The 19,508-nt window shown below is 36.5% G+C and overlaps 1 protein-coding gene across 1 annotated transcript in view; it reads right to left on the bottom strand.

The window, feature by feature from the left end:
- TDRD1 (tudor domain containing 1) overlaps positions 1-19,508 on the bottom strand; it is a 72,765-nt gene that overhangs the window by 19,936 nt on the left and 33,321 nt on the right. The window contains exons 13-15 of the mRNA XM_069097561.1: positions 13,521-13,691; positions 12,893-13,138; positions 8,364-8,501 (exon numbers count right to left, since the gene is read on the bottom strand). Coding sequence (XP_068953662.1) covers positions 8,364-8,501; positions 12,893-13,138; positions 13,521-13,691 — 555 coding nt within the window. The remainder of the gene's footprint in view (positions 1-8,363; positions 8,502-12,892; positions 13,139-13,520; positions 13,692-19,508) is intronic.

Raw genomic sequence — 19,508 nt, 5'->3', positions numbered from 1 at the left:
ATTTTAGTCTATCATATAAGGATATTGACTTACATGAACATAAAGAAGCTTCTAACTCTGATTTTTTGGGGGGGGCGCTTTTTGGAGGGGGAAGGCAGGGCAATGGGGATTAAGTGACTTGTCCAAGGTCACATGGCTAGTTAAGTGTTAAGTGTCTGAGGTCACATCTGAACTTAGGCCCTTCTGACTCCAGGGACGGTGCTCTATTCACTGAGCCACCTAGCCACCCCTAACTCTGAAGTTTTTGTTCTATGTCACACTCTTGGTAAAAAATTTCAAATGCATCAAAATGCCATTTATTGTACATAAGACAGAATCTTAACTCCTTAGCATGGCATTTAAGTCTTTCCCTCCAAAGTCCTTAAGCCAATCTGTCTTTCTAGATTTATCACTTATTATTTGCTCAAACTTCCTTGTCAAACCAAACTGGCCTCATTTCAATATATCAAAGAATCTGTGACTTTGTCAACATGGGTATCTTCTTCCAGTGATGCAGACTACAACCCACCCAGGTCTGCTGAATCTATATTACATCTGTACATGTCTACCTATAATTTAGCATAGGAAATTTACCCAAAATGCTGGGGATATTCATCATGTTCTCTTGACAAAGTGAAAGTAACAGTGGAGCAGGAAAGCTACCCACTGGGTGTACTTTGGTCTTGCCACATATTATTGTTATTGGTCAGTTGTGTCTGATGCTTTGTGACCCCATTTGGGATTTGTCTGGCAAAGATACTGGAATGGTTTGCAATTTCCGTATCCAGCTCCATTTTACAGATGAGGAACCAATGCAAACAGAGTTAAATGACTTGCCCAGGGTCACACAGCTATTAAGTCTCTCAGACTAGACTTGAACTCAGGAATTTGAGTTCTCTTGACTTCAGGCCCATATTCTATCCACTGTACCACCTAGCTTACCATATGACCAATCACTTAAAAATATTTTGCTCTCTCATCCCATTAATTTTTCATAAGACATTTCTCCCACCTGGAAAGAATTTGCCTTTTTATTTCTCCTTGTATGGGAATCTAGTTCAGTCCAAGTATCTTCAATTCAACTAGAACCGATCATCAGTTACAAATGTAGGATTACAGTTGATAGCATCCTTCTATGTGATTTCTTAACTTGAAATCCAAAACCCTGAAATCCCTGGTAATATAACTGATGGAATTCCACTCAGACCTCATTTTCTTTGAAGAAACCATTAACATGGGACCAGTCAGGTACAATTTTGTGGCACTGCTTAGGAACCCATAAGACCCGAGTTCTATTCTCAATTCTGTTTCTTGTTATCTCTATGACTTTGAGCAAACTACTTTAGCTCCATGGGGCTCAGTTTCCCATCCATAAATTTAAAAAGTTTACTGTATGATCTCTCAAGTCTCTTTTAGCTCTAACATTCTTATGAGTTAGGTCATAAAATCAAAGTTTATCTTACAGAATCAACATTTAGGAAAGAATTAATCAAGAATCCAAGTTATGTGGTGATTGATCTCTGCCAATGATTCATTTTTTGAAACTTCTGGGGGAATATTTAATATTTCCCCCTGTAAAATGTAAGCTTGTTACTTAAAATTTGCTGGATACTTAGAAATCTTTGGGAAAACAAGTAGCAAAAGATGGCAAAGAAAAGCCAGGTAATTGCCTAAGCTCTCTTCAGTTTTCCTTGAAAACATTAAATCAAGCCTCTTAAATGGATTCTGGAGTAACAGGACCCACCAAAACACGGAGTGAAACAATTTTCCAGCTTAATATAACTTGGAAAAGGTCTGTCTCATTAGGGCAAAAGAGAAGCACAGCCCAGCAAAGACGGTGTCCACACAAGCTAGCAGGAACAACCAAGGCCCACTGGTGCTGGCTCAGCAGGCTGAGACCTTCAGCCCCAATAGGAACAACTAGGCCAGGCCACTCCAGTATAGTGGGCAAGCCACAAGCACCTGAGTCTCCAGTGTGGAAAGCCAGTGACCAGGCCCCTGGGATACAGTATAAGGAGCTTGGAACAGTGTCCCCTGTGCCCCAGGAGTAGAGTTCAACTTTAAAAGCCACAAAATAAACTGAAAAATAAGAAATGGATAAGAGCCCTAAACATAGAAAGCTACTAAGATGACAAGGAAGATCAAAACAAACAGAAAAGGAAAACAATGTCAAAATGCCAATATGTGAAGCTTCAAAGGAGAATATGAATTGGTCTCAAGGCCAAAAAGTTCTCTTGGAAGAGCTTAAAAAGTATTTAAAAATCAAATAAGAAAGGTAGAAGAAAAATGGGGGAAGGAAATGAGAGGCATACAGGAAAATTATGAAAAAAATAAGTCAACAGCTTGGAAAAGGACAAAAATTGACTGAAGAAAACAACACCTTTAAAAGCAGAACTGGCATGGGGCGGCTAGGTGGTGCAGTGAATAGAGCACTGGCCCTGGAGTCAGGAGGACCCGAGTTCAAATTCAGCCTCAGACACTTAACACTTAACTAGCCATGTGACCTTGGGTCACTTAACCCCAACTGCTGCTCCAAAAAGCAAAAAAAACACACCAAAAAAACCCCAATAAAAGCAGAACTGGTTAAATGGAAAAGGATTCACAAAAGCTAACTGAAGAAAATAATTCTTTAAAATCAGAATTGGGTCAGGGTAAGTTAATGACTCAATGCACTATCAAAAATCAAACAAAATCAAAAGAATGAAAAAAAATAGAAGAAAATATAAAATACCTCTTGTGAAAACAACTTATCTGGAAAATAGATCCAGGGGAGATAATTTAAGAATTATTAGACTACCTGAGGGCCATGAGCAAAAAAAGAGCCTAGACAGCATCTTTCAAGAAATTATCAAGGAAAACTACCCTGACGTCCTAGAGCCAGAAGGTAAAATAGTCACTAAAAGAATCTACTGATCACATCCTGAAAGAGATCCCAAAATGAAAACTCCAAGGATTATTACAGTCAAATATCAGAATTATCAGGTCAAGGAAAAAAATACTGCAAACAGCCAGGAAGAAACAATTCAAATATCAAGGAGCTGTAGTTGGGATTACACAGGACTTAGCAGTTTCTACATTAAAGGATCAGAGAGGTTGGAATATGATATTATGGAAGGCAAAGGAGATTGGATTACAAGCAAGAATCAACTACCCAGCAAAACTGAACATAATCTTTCAGAGGAAAAGATGGACATTCAATGAAATATGGAACTTTTGAATTTTTCTGATAAAAAGATCAGCACTGGATAAAAAATTCAACATTCAAATATAAGACTCAGGAATGAAAAGGTAAACAGGAAAGAAAAAAACAAAAAAAATCTCCAGGGACAGATGGATTCACAAGTGAATTCTACCAAACATTTAAAGAACCATTAATTACAATACTATATAAACTATTTCAAAAAATAGGCAAAGAAGGAGTGTAACCAAATTCCCTTTATGACACAAAGAGACAAAACATAGAAAAATAATTATAGAGCAATTTCCCTAATGAATATTGATACAAAAAATTTAAATATTAGCAAAGAAGTCACAGAAATTTATCATGATCATAATACACTATGATAAAGTGGGATTTACACCAGGAATGCAGGGCTGGTTCAATTATAAGGAAAACTATTAGCACAACTGACCATATTGACAACAAAACTAACAGAAATCATGATTATCTCAACAGATGCAGAAAAATCTTTTGACAAAACACAGCACCCATTCCTATTAAAAACACTAGAGAGCACAGGAATAAACAAAGTCTTCCTTAAAATGATAAATAGCAAACATATGTAATGGGGATAAGCTAGAAGCATTCCCAATAAGAACACGGACACCCATTATGAACTGTTATTCAATATTGTACTAGAAATGTTAGCTTTAGCAATGAGAAGAAAAAGAAACTGAAGGAATTAGAATAGGCAATGAAGAAATGAAACTGTTACTCACTACAGATGATATGATGGTATACTTAGAGAATCCTAAGGAATCGCCTAAAAAACTACCTGAAACTATTAACAATTTTAGTAAAGTTGCAAGATATAAAATAAGCTCATATCATCAGCATTTCTATATATTCTCCCCCAAGAAAACCTAGCGGCAAGAGAGAAAAAGAGAAATTCCATTTTTTTTGGCTTGTTTTTTTCTTTTTGGAGAGGGGGAGGGCAGGGAAATTGATGTTAAGTGATTTGCCCAAGGTCACACAGCTAGTAAATGTTAAGTGTCTGAGGTTGAATTTGAACTCAGGTCCTCCTGACTCTAGGGCTGGTGTTCTATTCACTGTGCCACCTAGCCACCCCAAGAGAAATTCCATTTAAAATAATTGTAGACAATATAAAATATCTGGGAGTCTACCTGCCAAGACAAACTCAGGAACTATATGAACATAATTACAAAACACTTTTTATACAAATAAAGTCAGGTATAAACAACTGGAAAAATATCAGTTGTTCGTGAGCTAATATAACAAAAATTACAATTCTACCTAAATTAATTTACTTATTCAGTACCATATCAAACTACCAAAAATTTATTATATAGAGCTAAAAATATAATAACAAAATCCATCTGGAAGAAAAAAAAAGGTCAAAAGTATCAGGAGAATTAATTTTAAAAAAAGCAAAGGAAGGTGGCCTACCTGTACCAAATCTAAAACTATATTATAAAGCAACAATCATCAAAACTATTTGGCACTGGCTAAGAAATAGAGTGGTGGGTCAATGGAATAGGCTAGGTTATTATAGTAATCCACTGTTTGGTAAACCCAAAGACTCCAATTTCTGGGATAAGAACTCACTATTTGACAAAAACTGCTGGGAAAACTTGAAAATAATAGGGCAGAAACTAGGCATAGACCAACATCTTATGCCTTATTCTAAGATAAGGTAGAAATGGGTACATGATTTAGACATAAAGGATCATACCATAAGCAAATTAGGAGAGCAAGGAATAGTTTACCTGTCTGATCTATGGATACAAGAAGAACTTATGACCAAACAAGAGACAGAGAACATTATGAAGTACAAAATGGATAACTTGGATCAAATGAAATTAAAATGTTCTGCATAAACAAAACCAATGCAACCAAGAATAAAAGGTAAGCAGAAAGCTAGGAAACAATTTTTACAGCCAGTATTTCTGACAAAGGACTAATTTCTAAAATATATGGAGAAATTAATCAAATTTATAAGAATATAAGTCATCCCCAATTGATAAAAGGTCAAAGGATATGAACAGTCATTTTTCAGATGAAAAATTAAAGCTATCAACAGTCATATGAAAAAATCCTCTAAATCATTATTGATTAGAGAAATACAAATTAAAACAACTCTGAGGTACCACATTACACGTAATTGAATAATATGACAAAAAAAGGAAAATAATAAATGTTGGAGAAGATGTGGGAAAATTGGAACATTAATGCAGTTAGTGAACTTGTGAACTGATGTAACCATTCTGAAGAGCAATTTGGAACTATGCTCAAAAGGCTATAAAATTGTGCATACCCTTTGATCCAGCAATACCACTACTAGTTTTGTATCCCAAAGAGATCATTAAAAAAGGAAAAGGACCCACATGTACAAAAATTTTTATAGCAGCATTTTTTTGTGGTGGCAAAGAACTGGAAAATGAGGAGCTGCCCATCACCTGGGGAATGAATGGCTGAACAAGACTGATGGTGGAAAATGTTATCCACATCCAGAAAATACACTATCCTGTATGAATGCAGATCAATGCACACTGTTTTCTTTTTTTTCTTTCTTGTGATTTTTCCCTTTTGTTCTGATTCTTCTTTTACAACATGACTAATGTGGAAATACATTTGATTTGATTGCACATAAGCCCAAACTTTTACAACTATAATGAAGATAACTGCAGTTTATGTCCTAACATTTGCTGGAAAGGAGTAGGAGGGTAGAAAATTCTACAAAAACCTTAGAAGGTTCTCCAAACTAATTTAATATATTCCTTAGTGCTCTGGGCAGAGGAAGGCAGAAAAAGAAAAGTAGTAATAAGATTTAGAATTATAATACTGAAGAGGCCAAAGACTTGTAAGCTACACAGAAGTCCCTTTGCCTATATATCCAGAATACTTTCATAAAAAGAGAAATAGAAAATTCTGGAAATGGCAAATCCTAACTATAACAAAAATCAAACTGATTAAGAAATGATTGGCTTTACAGAATCTCAGTCTTAAAAGGGACCTTAGAGGCTACATAGTTCAATACGTTGCAAATTAATCTCTTATCAGTGCAAAGGACCCTTGTCTCTGGTAAGAGGGCCTGAGTTCAAATTCCATATCTGATGCTTTCGACCTATGTGACCTTGAGCAAATAACTTAAAGTCCATGAAGCTCTGTTTACTTTATCTGTAAGATAAGCTATTTTCCAAAAATTTTCAAACACATGATATGACAAAAAACCCCAGATCACTCCATGATTATTTAGAAGTGAAACAGTTTCAAGCAACATGAAAAATGAAAACATTTTGTCAACATTTTTATGCAAGCTACTTTATGTATGAGAATGGAACACATGTGGATTCTAATGTCTCCATCCCCAATGTGCTGTATAAGAGACAGTACTGAAGAAGTGAGAGGAAGAGAAACTAGAAGATATCAAGTATATACAAAGGGAAAAAAGATGATTTTGAGGGCAGTGAAGGATCAATTTTCAAGATATTTGAAGAGGGAAGGTAAGAGGCTAAATGATCAGGAAAAATTAAAAGATAACATTACTACTGAAAAAAGGCAACCAAGAAAATAAGTAACTATTGAACCATGTCTTTCTTATATCTAGAAATTCTTTGAGTAGTATTTACTCACAATTAATAATTTCAATAAAAATATGAAGGAAACTAACAAGCTTTTGCTAATTTTCTTTCTATAACAGCACACATCTTCATAGCTAATATATCTGACTAGAAAATGGAAAGAATATAAGATCCAGTCCTGTTTTGAGTTTTCATTTTTTTTCTTACTATAAAAATACATTTAACTCAGGGCAAAATTCAGCATTAACCACTTCTCTAACAAAGTTATCTCCCAAGAATATGTTAAGGTTGTACAAAATTCCCTAATAAACATAACAATTTTCTGGTTATCAATTTCAAGTAAAACATGTAACAGGGAAATACATGCTTTCCAAAAGTATTTGCCTCTGTCATGAAGGCAATCCAGTGCATTAAAAAATGGAAGAGGGATTTCCTATAGATGATCTGATCTTTCAGTTACTTTTATTTACAGATTACTCTGGTATTGATTGTATTAAGCCCTGAAATAATACACGGAGATTCCTTAATGAAATTTACTACCATGGAAAAGTTTGATCTAAAAAGCCATACAGAAAAAAAATAAAAGTAGCTTAAGATTTCTGACTGACTAGACTATAATATGCAGTTACGTGAAATGTCCACTGAGTAAAACAAACAAGAAAAACCAAAAGGGAAATTTTGTTACTTATTACATTTAATATATAATTTTTAAAACCAACAAAATTTATTTCACATATGTGTAATACTTTATCTTTGTGTTTGAATGTGTTTTTGAAAAAAATTTTAAAGAGGCAAGGAGTTACAGTTATAGAACGTGCCACATATACACTGTTGATAAAGATGTAAGAGGAAATGACTGTAGTGCAAGAACCAAAGGCAACAAAACTTTTTTTAAAAAACGTGATTAAAACAGTTTTTTATTAAAAATCCACTGAGATGATCCATCAGTCAGTACATAAATCTTGGATAGGCACTGTAGTTGGACAATAATCTGGGTATGGAAATGAGAGTCAGAAAGCAGGATGAATCGTGCTTGAGAAACTTACATAGTGCTTTTAATGATACTAAGGAACTATCTCAAACAAAAAAACCCTATAAATTCTAATATTTTTCTGGGCTACTATAGTTCCAAATAATGCAACATCTTAATCTGTAAAGAATAAAATAGGTTACAAAACTACGGTGGTGCTTTTAGCATATGTCTTAAGCGCAGGAAGAGAAACACATCATCCAGATTTGTGATCAGAAAAGTAGGTGGTTTGGTTATGTATTAAACCAAGGAATAACATAGGCAACCCACAGGCTACACTGGTACCCTCATAATGTTAAAAACATGAAAAAATGTTTCTATCATACTGGGCAGATCCTCTAGCAGACTTGTGAGAGGACATGGATGGGTTATAATTAGCATTACAGGAAGGAACACCTACATGAGTGAGATGACAGAACCATTAACAAAGGAAGTATGAGAGTCAGCTTATTTGAAGTAAATTACCTCTTAAAAACAGATAACTTCTCTCCTGTAAAGACATGAATGTTTATCACTGTGTCAAATATAGCAACACATTAGTAAAATGAAAACTATATAAAGATAAATTGCTATAGAATTATAAGCAACTTACCATCCTCTTTAAGCACATGACAATAGAATTCTCCAGGATTATATAACATACAAACCATAACATTTACAGTCTCATTAACAGCTAGTTCAACCCAAGTCCATTCAAATTTGTTCACTGTTTCTTCTGCAGTTAAAGGAGCTATGAAGACAAAAAGTAAATTGCTTTAGAATACCAAAAGAACCCCAAATACATAGTATTTTATATCTATTATGAATCTGTCTTTTATTTTAAAATGTTATGGTTACTTGTACATACATTTTTTCTCTTTTTCTAGGACTTTAAGTTCTTTGAAGGTAAGGACCATTGTAAGAGTTATTTTTACATATCCCTTATCACCTGGCATGCCTTACACATAGATGCTGTTAAGATATACCAGAGTTTATGTTGGGGGGAGAAGGAGCAAAGAAAGAAGATAAGAACATCAGTGAGAACAGGAAGAAGAGTAATAGACTCCAGAGGTCACAGGGATTCTTCCTCATCAGAGGTCCTGGAAAAGCTGGATGGCCTGCTCCCTAATAAAGCTAACAGGCCATATATGCAGTTTAAGAGAGGACTGCATGAGCATGGTAAGGTAGAACCTGAAATTAAGAGAAATCTAGATTAAAATCCTACGTCAGATACTAGCTGTGTAGTCATTTAACATCTCTGGTGTCAGTTTCCTTATCAAGGTCCTTTTCTGCTCTAAATTTATGATTTTGTAATCAGGCATTAAATGATTTACCCAAGGTCAATCAGAGCTAATCAAGTGTCTAGCAGGACTCATACTCTCGGGTTCCTGACTTAAAGCTCAGTATTCTGTCCAATATGTCAACTGGCTATTGTTTTATTGAGTTGCTTCAGCTGTATCCAGCTCTCTGTGACACCATTTGGGGTTTTCTTGAAGATACTGGAGTATTTTGCCATTTCTTTCTCCAGGTCATTTCTACAGATGAGGAATTGAGGCAACGAGGGTTAAACCAGTGACTTACCCAGGGTCACAGAGCTAGTAAGTATGACGGTGGATTTAAACTCTGGTCTGCCTAACTTTAGGACCAGTGCTCTATGCACTGTGCCACCTAGCTGTTTCAATTGGATTTTACTTTAACACTAAGTTTAGCCCTTGGTTTTCTAATGGTAACTGGATCTGACAACAAAATGTGTTCCTATCTATTCCTTTTCTCCATTTCAAAACCCGTATTACCTCCCACTCTCCTCTCTTTAACAAGATAGTCTTTGAAAGACAACTTCTCTACATGGACCCCTGATCTCAATTCCCTCCCTTTTTCAGACTATGGTCTCCATCAGTCCCCTATTGTTTTTTAAACATCAGTCTCTCTTATTTCTATGGATATGACTCTTAGATCCATATATTCATCCCTAGACTCTCTCCTGACTCTGGTCTTACATCTTCAACTGTGCATTAGACATTTCAAATTAGATGACACATAGATATCTCAAATTCAATAGCTCAGCCATCTTGGAACTTTGTTATCTCTGTCAAGCGTACTAGTGTTCTTCCAGTCATCCACATCTGCAACTTCAGTATTATGCTCAACTCAAATATATCTCACCCCATATTTCCAAATGGTTGCCAAATCTTTTTTCTATGCCCCACCCCCAGCATAATTTTTACCTGAACACTTCTCATTATTCATACAACCAACAACTTTATTTTTTTCCCCAATAACTCAATTTTATTTTATTTTCAGTTTCAAAGTCTCTCTTTCTCCCTCCTCCACTTGTCACGAAAGCAAGAAAAACAAAACATCTTAAAAATATGTATAGTCACGCAAAACTAATATCTGCACTTGTAATATTCAAAATTAAACAGGAAAAGAAAGAAGAAATTGTGCTTCAATCTGCAATCTGAGTCTTATTGGCTATGAGGAAGAGGATAGCATGTTTCACCATAAGTCATCTGGAATTATGGTTGGTCATTATATTGATGAGTTATTAAGTCTTTCAAAGTTGATCTTTATAATACTGTTGTTACTATATAAACTGTTCTGGTTCTGCTCACTTCACCATATATCACTTAATATAATTCTTCCTAGAGTTTTTCCAAAGTAATTTTCCTTACGGGTCAAATCATGTCACTCCCCTGCTCTAACTCCAGTGGCTTCCTACTGAAGAACTGGCTGTAATTCACATAATTCATGTAATATAACATGTAATTAATGCTAATATAAAATATATAAATTACTTTGGCATTTAAACCCTTCAAGACTTGGCCTCATCTGAAAGGGAAAGGTACAATGGTGTAAATTATCTCCCATAAAAGAGGTAAGGAAAAGCTTTTATAGTGGAGGGGAACAGAGAGGAGGAGCGTGGAGGGGGAGTAAACCTTATTCTTATCAAAACTGGCTCAAAGGGAAGGTAGATGGCACAGTGAATAAAGCACCGGCCCTGGAGTCAGAAGGAACTGAGTTCAAATCCGGTCTCAGACACTTAACACAAAACTAGCCGTGTGACCTTGGGCAAGTCACTTAACCCTAATTGCCCTACCTTCCCCCCTCCAAAAAAGCAAAAAAAACCCACAAAAAACAAAAAACAAGCCAAAACTGGCTCACAGAGGGAATAACATACACACCCAACTGGGGATAGAAATCTATCTTCCCCTACAAGAAAGTGAGAGGGGAAGGGAATAAGAGAGAGCAGTATGTTAGGGAGACCAGATTGAGGAAGATGGTAGTCAGAAGCAACACACTTTTCAGGAGGGACAGGGTGAAGGGAGAGAGAGAACAGAATAAATGGGGGAGGTGAGATAAGATGGAAATAGTAATAGTAACTATGAAAAAAATTTGAAGCAAGTTTCTCTGATAAAGACCTCATTTTTCAAACATATTGAGAACTGAGTCAAATTTATAAAAGTAAGAGCCATTCCCCAACTGATAAATGATCAAAAGATATGATCAGTTTTCAGGTGACATATCTGTAGTCACATGAAAAAACTCTAACTCACTATTGATTGGAGAAATGCAAATTAAAACAATTCGGAGGTACTATCTCATACCTATTGGATTAGTTAATAGGACAGAAAAGGTAAATGACAAATGTTGGAGGGGATGTGGGAAAAATGAGACATTAATGTACTGTTGGTAGAGTTGTAAACTGATTCAATCATTCTGTAAAGCAATTTGGAACTGTGCCCAAAGAGCTGAAAAACCATGTATATCCTTTGACTTAACAAGACCACTACTAGGTCTGTATCCTAGAAGAGATTGAAAAAAAACAAACAAATGGAAAAGGACCTTTGTGTACCAAAATATTCATAGCAGCTCATTTCTAGGGGCAAAGAATTAGAAATTGAGGGGATTCCCATCAATTGGGGAATAGCTTAACAGGCTGTCGTATGAGATTCTGATAGAATTCTATTGTACTATAAGAAATGAACAGGGGTGGCTAGGTGGCGCAATGAATAGAGTACCAGCCCTGGAGTCAGGAGGACCTGAGTTCAAATGTGCCCTCAGACACTTAACACAAAAATTAGCCGTGTGACCTTGGGCAAGTCACTTAACCCCAATTGCCCTATCTTCCCCCTCAAAAAAAAAAAGCATGAAATGTTGATCAGGATGCTCTCAGAAAAATCTGGAGAAATTTGCATGGGCTGATGCAAAGTGAAATGTACTATATACAAAGTAACAGCAATACTGTAAGATGATCATCAGAGAAAGACTTAGCTATTCTCAGCAATACAATGAACCAAGACAACTCTGAACGACTTACAATGAAAAATTCTATCCATCCCCAGAGAAAGAGCTAATGGTGTCTGAAGACAGACTGAAGCATACTTTTTTTTTAACCTTTATTTTTCTTGAATTTTTTTTGGTCAATGTTTTCTTTCACAACATAACTATTATGGATATATTTTGCATGACTATATATATATATATATAACCTATATTGAACTGCTTGCCTTCTCAATGAGGGGGCAGTGAGGCAGGAGCAAGGGAAAGAATCTGAAACTCAAAAGTTTTATAAACAAATATTAAAAACTGTTTTTACATGTAACTGGGGGAAAACTGACTAAAAAACCCCACAAAATTTGGCTTCATCATACCCTTCCTTTACTCCTTTCTTGCTGTCCTTTTCATTGACTGTGCCTCATACCTGGAACACTCTCTCTTTGTGGCCTTCACCTAACAGAATACCTCATGTCCTTCAAGATTCAGATCAGGCACCACCTTCTTTATGAAACCTTTCCCAATCTCTGCAGCTATGAGTAGTTTCCCAAAATTACCTTTTACTTATTTTGTATTAATCCTGTCTATACATATAAATGGTTGTCTTTCCCAGGAGAATGTAAGCTCCTTGAGGATGAGGACAGGTTTATTCTTGCCTGGCATCCCCAGTGCCTGGCAAATAACAAGGCTTCCTACTTGACATTTAAATGAACTCCTCTTATCACAGTCTACCTATCTTGTGAATGAACCAAATTATCAGTCAGGGATGATTACAGTTTTATTCATGTTTTTGTTGAACTTAAACCATTTCCCACTTAGTACTCTACTATATATGCTATTAGAGTTACTAATCAAACATTTACTTACCACTAATTTCTCCCAAATCACTGGATGTATCTGTTGTCAATATCTTGCCTTCTCCTATGGCAAAGCCGGCTTCAATGAGGATTCTAGAAACACTGATACTGGGTTTAACCGACTTATCTATAAGCTCCACTACAGAGCTATTTTCCATCTTGTCCACAACTTTCACTGTAATCATCTTATTTTGTATTAATTTTTTCATGAGACAAATTGCCTCTGGAGACCAGATTCCTGATGATGGTTTCACTCCTTAAAACAGTTATTTTTAAAACATTACTTATATTTCTCCAAAGTTAATAATTCAATAACTGAGGCATAGAACCAAAATAAAATAAAATATATATTAAATAATGAATAAAATAATTTTATGGACATCACAGTATTAATTCCCAATTATTCTTTTCATGTCATCGTCTTTTAAATTACGGGTAAAATTTATCCCTTTATAGAAGCTACAGTATAAATCTCACATCCCTTCTTCTAATCTTTTCAACTTCCAAGAAAAGGCAATACCCTTTTCATTCTAACTGTAGCACCTTTACTTTGGGTTTTAATCTATAAATTTCCATATGTTAATTTTTTAGTCTGAATTCTAAAAATGTTAGCTATTATTATCCTAACTACTTCATACCTGCCAACATACACTTTATGGCCTGCATTGGCAATTCCAACAATCTTGGTGCCATGGGACAAAGCCTATTCAATTTAAGGATTTCAAAATTTCCATAATCAACATAGCCAACTAAAGCAGTCTCTTCAGAAGCATACGCCAGAACTGAAGCACGGTACCACTGATTATCCTCTGAAAAATACAGACATATATAAGTTAGAATCAAAATGCTTTTCTAACATTTATATTAACACATCTATTTAATGTTAAATACAGTTTAAGAAATTGGGAAATGTTTTAACAATAGTAGCACATCCTTTCTTTAGCCACCACTGCCTAAAATGTAGTATTTTGTCAAGATGTCTTGAAGTACTTTCATTTCAGAGGATATATGAACTCTTATATAAAAGTTCTTTAGGTTCAATCAATAAACAATTCTTTTACTACATACTCACAATGTGCTCAATGAACCTCATTTTGTTCTTAATTATTATAACAATTTATGTCACAAAAATAACTCTTTCTTCCTCTACCCAAATCTTCACAAGAAAAAAAATTACTCAAAGATGTCATTTTGAGTCCCATGGCCATCACTCAACTGCTCTGTTCCTGGCATTCTCTCTGAACATTCCTCATGCCTGGATCTCTCTCCTTCCTCATCTCCAAATCTTGGATTCCCTCTGGTCTCTGCTCTGTTCCCACTTTCAGCAAGAAGCCTTTGCCTCAGAGCCTTTCCTTTTAGATCATCCCCATTTTATCTAATATATGTCTTGTTTGTACAACTGTGTTTATTGTCTCCTCCATCAGGGTGTGAGCACTCTGAGAGTAAGGACTACTTTCTGTCCTTTGTATCCCCAGTGTTTAGTACAGAGCCAAACACAGAGTAGACACTTACTAGCAGTTGTCGTCTTGACTGACTTCAGAAAGCTTAACAATAAATGGTATATGCAAGACATAGCTATTATACGATAAATTTTATAGAGTAATTTTGCATATGTGAGTGTGTGTGTTTTTCCAGCCCTGTTAGGCCACTGTTAGAAGAAACTGTTGTGAGGAAATTTGTGTTTTTTTTGGGGGGGAAGGCAGGGCAACTGGGGTTAAGTGATTTGCCCAAGGTCACACAGCTAATAAGTGTTAAGTGTCTGAGGGCGGATTTGAACTCAGGTCCTCCTGACTACAGGGCCAGTGTTCTATTCACTGCACCACCTAGCCACCCCAAGGAAACTTCTTTTACCAGTGCAGATGTACAACTAGTATCTTGGGAAGTTGCTGAATCAACCAAAGGTGAGTGATTTGCCTCTATAGAGTACAGCCAGTCAGAGTAAGACATGGATCACAAGTTTTCCTAACTCTGAGGCCAGTTTTCTATATAGTAAACTTCACTGCTTCTACTGTACAACAGTATAGTATTGAAAAAAAACTATGATTAGTAACTCATTTTTTCACATCTCAGAAAAGATCACGATTCTATAAACATTAAAATTTTACTTCATACAAAAGACTGATTACTTTTTAGAAAATTTAAAACTTTTTTCATTTTTCTCAATTACATGTAAAACAATTTTTAACATTTTTTTTTCTTTTTTGGAGGAGGGAAGGCAAGGCAATTGGAGTTAAGTAACTTGCCTGAAGTCACACAGCTAGTAAGTGTGTCAAGGGTACGAGGCCAGATTTGAACTCGGGTCCTCCTGACTCCAGGGCTGGTGCTCTATTCACTGTGCCCCTACCTGCCCCTAACGTTTTTTTTTTTAACTAAAGCTTCCTTCATGTTCTTCCTTGAGAAGATAATTTGATATAGATCATATATGTACAGTGATGCAAAATATTTCCATATTAGCCATGTTGTAACAGAAAATTGACCAAAAAAAAAACCTGAAGAAAAATAAATTTTTAAAAAGCATGTTTTGATCTGCATTCAGACTCCATCAATTCCTTCTCTGGAGGCAGACAGCATCTTTCAGTCTTGGATCATTTACTGCTGAGAATAGTTAAGTCATTCACAGTGATCATCATATAATACTGCTGTTAGCGTGTACAATGTTCTCCTGATTCTATTCACTTCACTCTATAATGATTCATATAAGTTGTCTCAGGTTTTTCTGAAAGCATTGTGATCATAATTTTTTATAGCATTCTTTCATAATGATATACCACAACTTATTCAGCCATTCTACAAAAGATGGGCATCCCCCTCAATTTCCAATTTTTTGCCACCACAAAAAGAGCGCTATAAATATTTTATACATTCTAGGTCCTTTTCCTTTTATCTCTTTGCGATACAGACCTAGTAGTTGCGTTGCTGGGTCAAAGGGTATGCACAGTTTTATAGCTTTTTGGCCATATTTCCAAATTGCTCTCCAGAATGGTTGGATCAGTTCACAATTCCAACAGTGCATTAGCTTTCCCATACCCTCTCCGATATTGATCATTTTCCTTTTATGTCTTCTTAGCCAATCTGACAGCAGTGAGGTGGTACTTCAGAGTTGTTTTAATGTGAATTTCCTAACCAACACTGAATTAGAGCATTTTTTTCACGACTATATACAGCTTTGTTTCTTCACCCGAAAACTGCTTGTTCCAAGATGGCGGAGTAGAAACAGGACCTCTGCACGGCTCCAGCTTCCACCTTCCCCAATTCACATAAAAGGGGACTCTGAACAAACTCTGGAGCTACAGAACCCACAAAATGACACAGAGATGCTAACCTCCCAATGAGGACAGCCCAACAGGCTGGCAGCAAGTGGCCAGCGCAGCACTCTGGGAGCCAAGCGTAGGCTTGCAAGCAGGAGGTTTTAGCCCCAGGGCGGGCTTGATCAACCACTGGCTAGAGGGACTCCAGATCACCACCAGCTGTGGCCATTTCCAGATTTATCAACACATAGATGCTAAGGACAAAGTGAGAGGTCAGTGCAGTATGGACTTTGGGACCAGTAGTTGGGAGTGTGTTGGCTTCAGCCCCCAGGGTGAGAAGGCACTGAGACACCTTGGCGCAGCCAGCACAACATTGCAGCTTCAGCTCCTGGCCTTCAGGGGACCAAGCAACCAGTCTGAGGGGTAATCACTCTTGCTTTAACCTGCCTGGATTTGGATTGCAGTCTAGGGTGGAGGTCCTGGGGTGTGTGACCAGCTTGCCAGAGCGTGTGGAGGCTTCAGAGAGGACACCCAACTAATATCTCCAGCAGCTGAGAAAACCCCAGCGTTTGAGAAGGAAGCTCCCCTGTCTGGTGGCAGAGTCCTACTGTGGCAAAAAACCCAAGGGTCAAGTGACTGAGGGGTGACATGACCAGGCAAAGGAAACAAAACAAACAGAAGAATTCAACATTAGACTCCTATTTTGGGGACAAAAAGGATCAAAGCATGGAACAGGAGGAAGACATTGAAGTCAGAACCCCTGCACCAAGAGCTTCAAAGGAAAATACAAGCTGGTTACAGGCCATAGAGGACCTTAAGAAGCAGATAAGAGAACTGGAGGAAAAACTGGGAAGACAAATGAGAACAATGCAAGAAAATTATGAAATGAGAGTCAACAGCCTGCCTGAGGAAAGTAACACCTTAAAAAAAAGACTAACTCAAATAGCAAAAGAGGCTTAAAAAGGCAATGAGGAGAAGAATGCCTTAAAAAGCCGAATTTGCCAGATGGAAAAAGAATCTCAAAAGCTCACTGAGGATAATCATTCCCTCAGATTTAGTCTCATGGGAAAAACCACTGACCTGGAAAACAGATCCAAGAGAGATAATTTAAAAATTACTGCACTACCTGAAAGCCATGATGAAAGAAAAAACCTAGAAATCATCCTCCAAGAAATTATCAAGGAAATTTGCCCTGATGTTTTAGAACCAGAAGGCAAAACAGAGGTTGAAAGAATCCACTGATCACCTCCTGGAAAAGATCCCAAAAAGAAAACTCCTAGGAATATTATAGCCAGGTTCCGGAATTCCCAGAACAAGGAGAGAATATCACGAGCAGCAGGAAGAAACAATTTGAATATTGTGGACACACAATCAGGATAACACAGGATCTGGCATCTTCTACACTGAGGGACTGAAGGGCCTGGAATATGATATTCCAGAGGGCAAAGGAGCTGGGACTAAAATCAAGAATCACCTACCCAGCAAAACTGAGTATCATGTTTCAGGATGGAATAGAGGACTTTCAAGCATGCTTGATGAAAAAAACAGAGTTGAATAGAAAATCTGACATTCAGATACAAGAAGCAAGAGAAGCTTGAGAAGGTAAACAGGGAAAAGAAATCAGAAGCCACTTATCAAAGTTGAACTATTAACATTCCTAAATGGAAAAATAATAATTGTAACTGATGAAACTTTTCTCAGTATGAAAATAGTTGAAGGGAATATATATATATATATATATGGATAGATCAGAGGGTATACGGGCGTATGAATACATATGTGAATGTGTGTATATATGTTTACAAGTATACATAGATAGAGGACACAGGTCCAATTTAATAGGAAGGGATGATACTTAAAAGGTGAAATTAAGAGGTGAGAGAGGAATATAATGAGAGGAGATGGAGAGAGACAGAATGGGGCAAACTCATAAAGAAGAGACAATGGAAAATGGTTACAATGGAGGGGAAGAATAGGAAGGCAAAAGGGAATGGGTCAGCCTTATTCTCATTGAATTTGGCTCGGGGAATGAATGACATACACACTAAACAGGGTATCTCACCCTACAGGAGAGTAGGGGGGAAGGTGATGAGAAGGGAGATGATGGAAGGGAGGGCAGGCTGGGGGGGAGGGAAGTTGGAAGCACCAACTTTTGAGAAGGGACGGGATCAAAGTAGAGAATAAAACAAGTGGGAGGTGGGATAAGAGGGAGGGAAATATAGTCAGTATTTTACAATATATCTACTATGTTAATGTTTTGCATTAGCTACACATGTACAACCTATACCGAACTACTTATCTTCCCAGTAAGGGTGGGTGACAAAGGAGGAAGGGAATGAATCTGGAATTCAAAGTTTTAAAATCAAATGTTTAAAATTACATACACACATATACACACTATTATTAATACTATTTTACATGTAATCAGGAAATAAGATATACAGGCACTGGGGCATAGAGATCCACCATGCCCTACTGGAAAAGTAGAAGCGGGTATGGGAGAAGATATGGGAGAGAGCAGATTGGAAGAGAGGATATCCTGTGTGATTGCTATTTTGGGGTGGTAGGTAGGGGAAAAACAGGGAGAAAATTTGTAACTCAAATGTGGTGGAAATGAATGATATAAATCAGAAGTTAATAAAGCATTTGAAAAATAAAAAAAAGAAAACTGCTTGTTCATAACTTTTGAATATTAATTGGAGAATTACTCATATTCTTATAAATTAGACTCAGTTCTCTACGTACTTGAGATATACGGCCTTAATCAGAGAAACTTGCTATAAAAAAAAACCCCCTCCCCACCTTCTGCTTTCCTTCTAATCTTGGCAGCATTGGTTTTGTTTGTGCAAAATCAAATTAAAATGATCCATTTTACATCCCACAGTGCTGTTGTTTGGCCATAAATTCTTCCCTTATCTACAGATTTGACAGGTAAATTATTCCATGTTCCCCCAATTTGCCCATGATATTACCTTTTATGTCTAATTACGAGCTTATCTTGGCATATGGTGTGAAATATTGGTCTATACCTAGTTTCTGCCAAACTTTTTCAGTTTTCCAAATTTTGTCAAATAGTGAGTTTTTTTTTTTTTAAATCATGGCTTTCAGGCAGTCCAACAAAATTTTTAAATTATCTCTCCTGGATCTATTTTTCAGGTCAGTGGTTTTTCCAATGTCATATTTCACATTGCCTTCTATTTTTTCATTTGTTTGGATCTGTTTAATAGTATCTTGATTTCTCATAAAGTCACTAGCTTCCATTTGCTCTGATCTAATTCTGAAGAAATGATTCTCTTCAGTGACCTTTTGAGATTCTTTTTCCATCTGGCCAATTTGACTTTTTAAGGCATTCTTCTCCTCATTGCCTTTTTGAGCCTC

Source organism: Petaurus breviceps, unplaced genomic scaffold (genome assembly GCF_028583685.1).
Source record: "Petaurus breviceps papuanus isolate PSGF00001 unplaced genomic scaffold, PetGlider_PUasm1.0 37, whole genome shotgun sequence".
NCBI classification, from domain to species: domain Eukaryota; kingdom Metazoa; phylum Chordata; class Mammalia; order Diprotodontia; family Petauridae; genus Petaurus; species Petaurus breviceps.
This window is presented reverse-complemented; position numbering and strand designations above follow the sequence as displayed.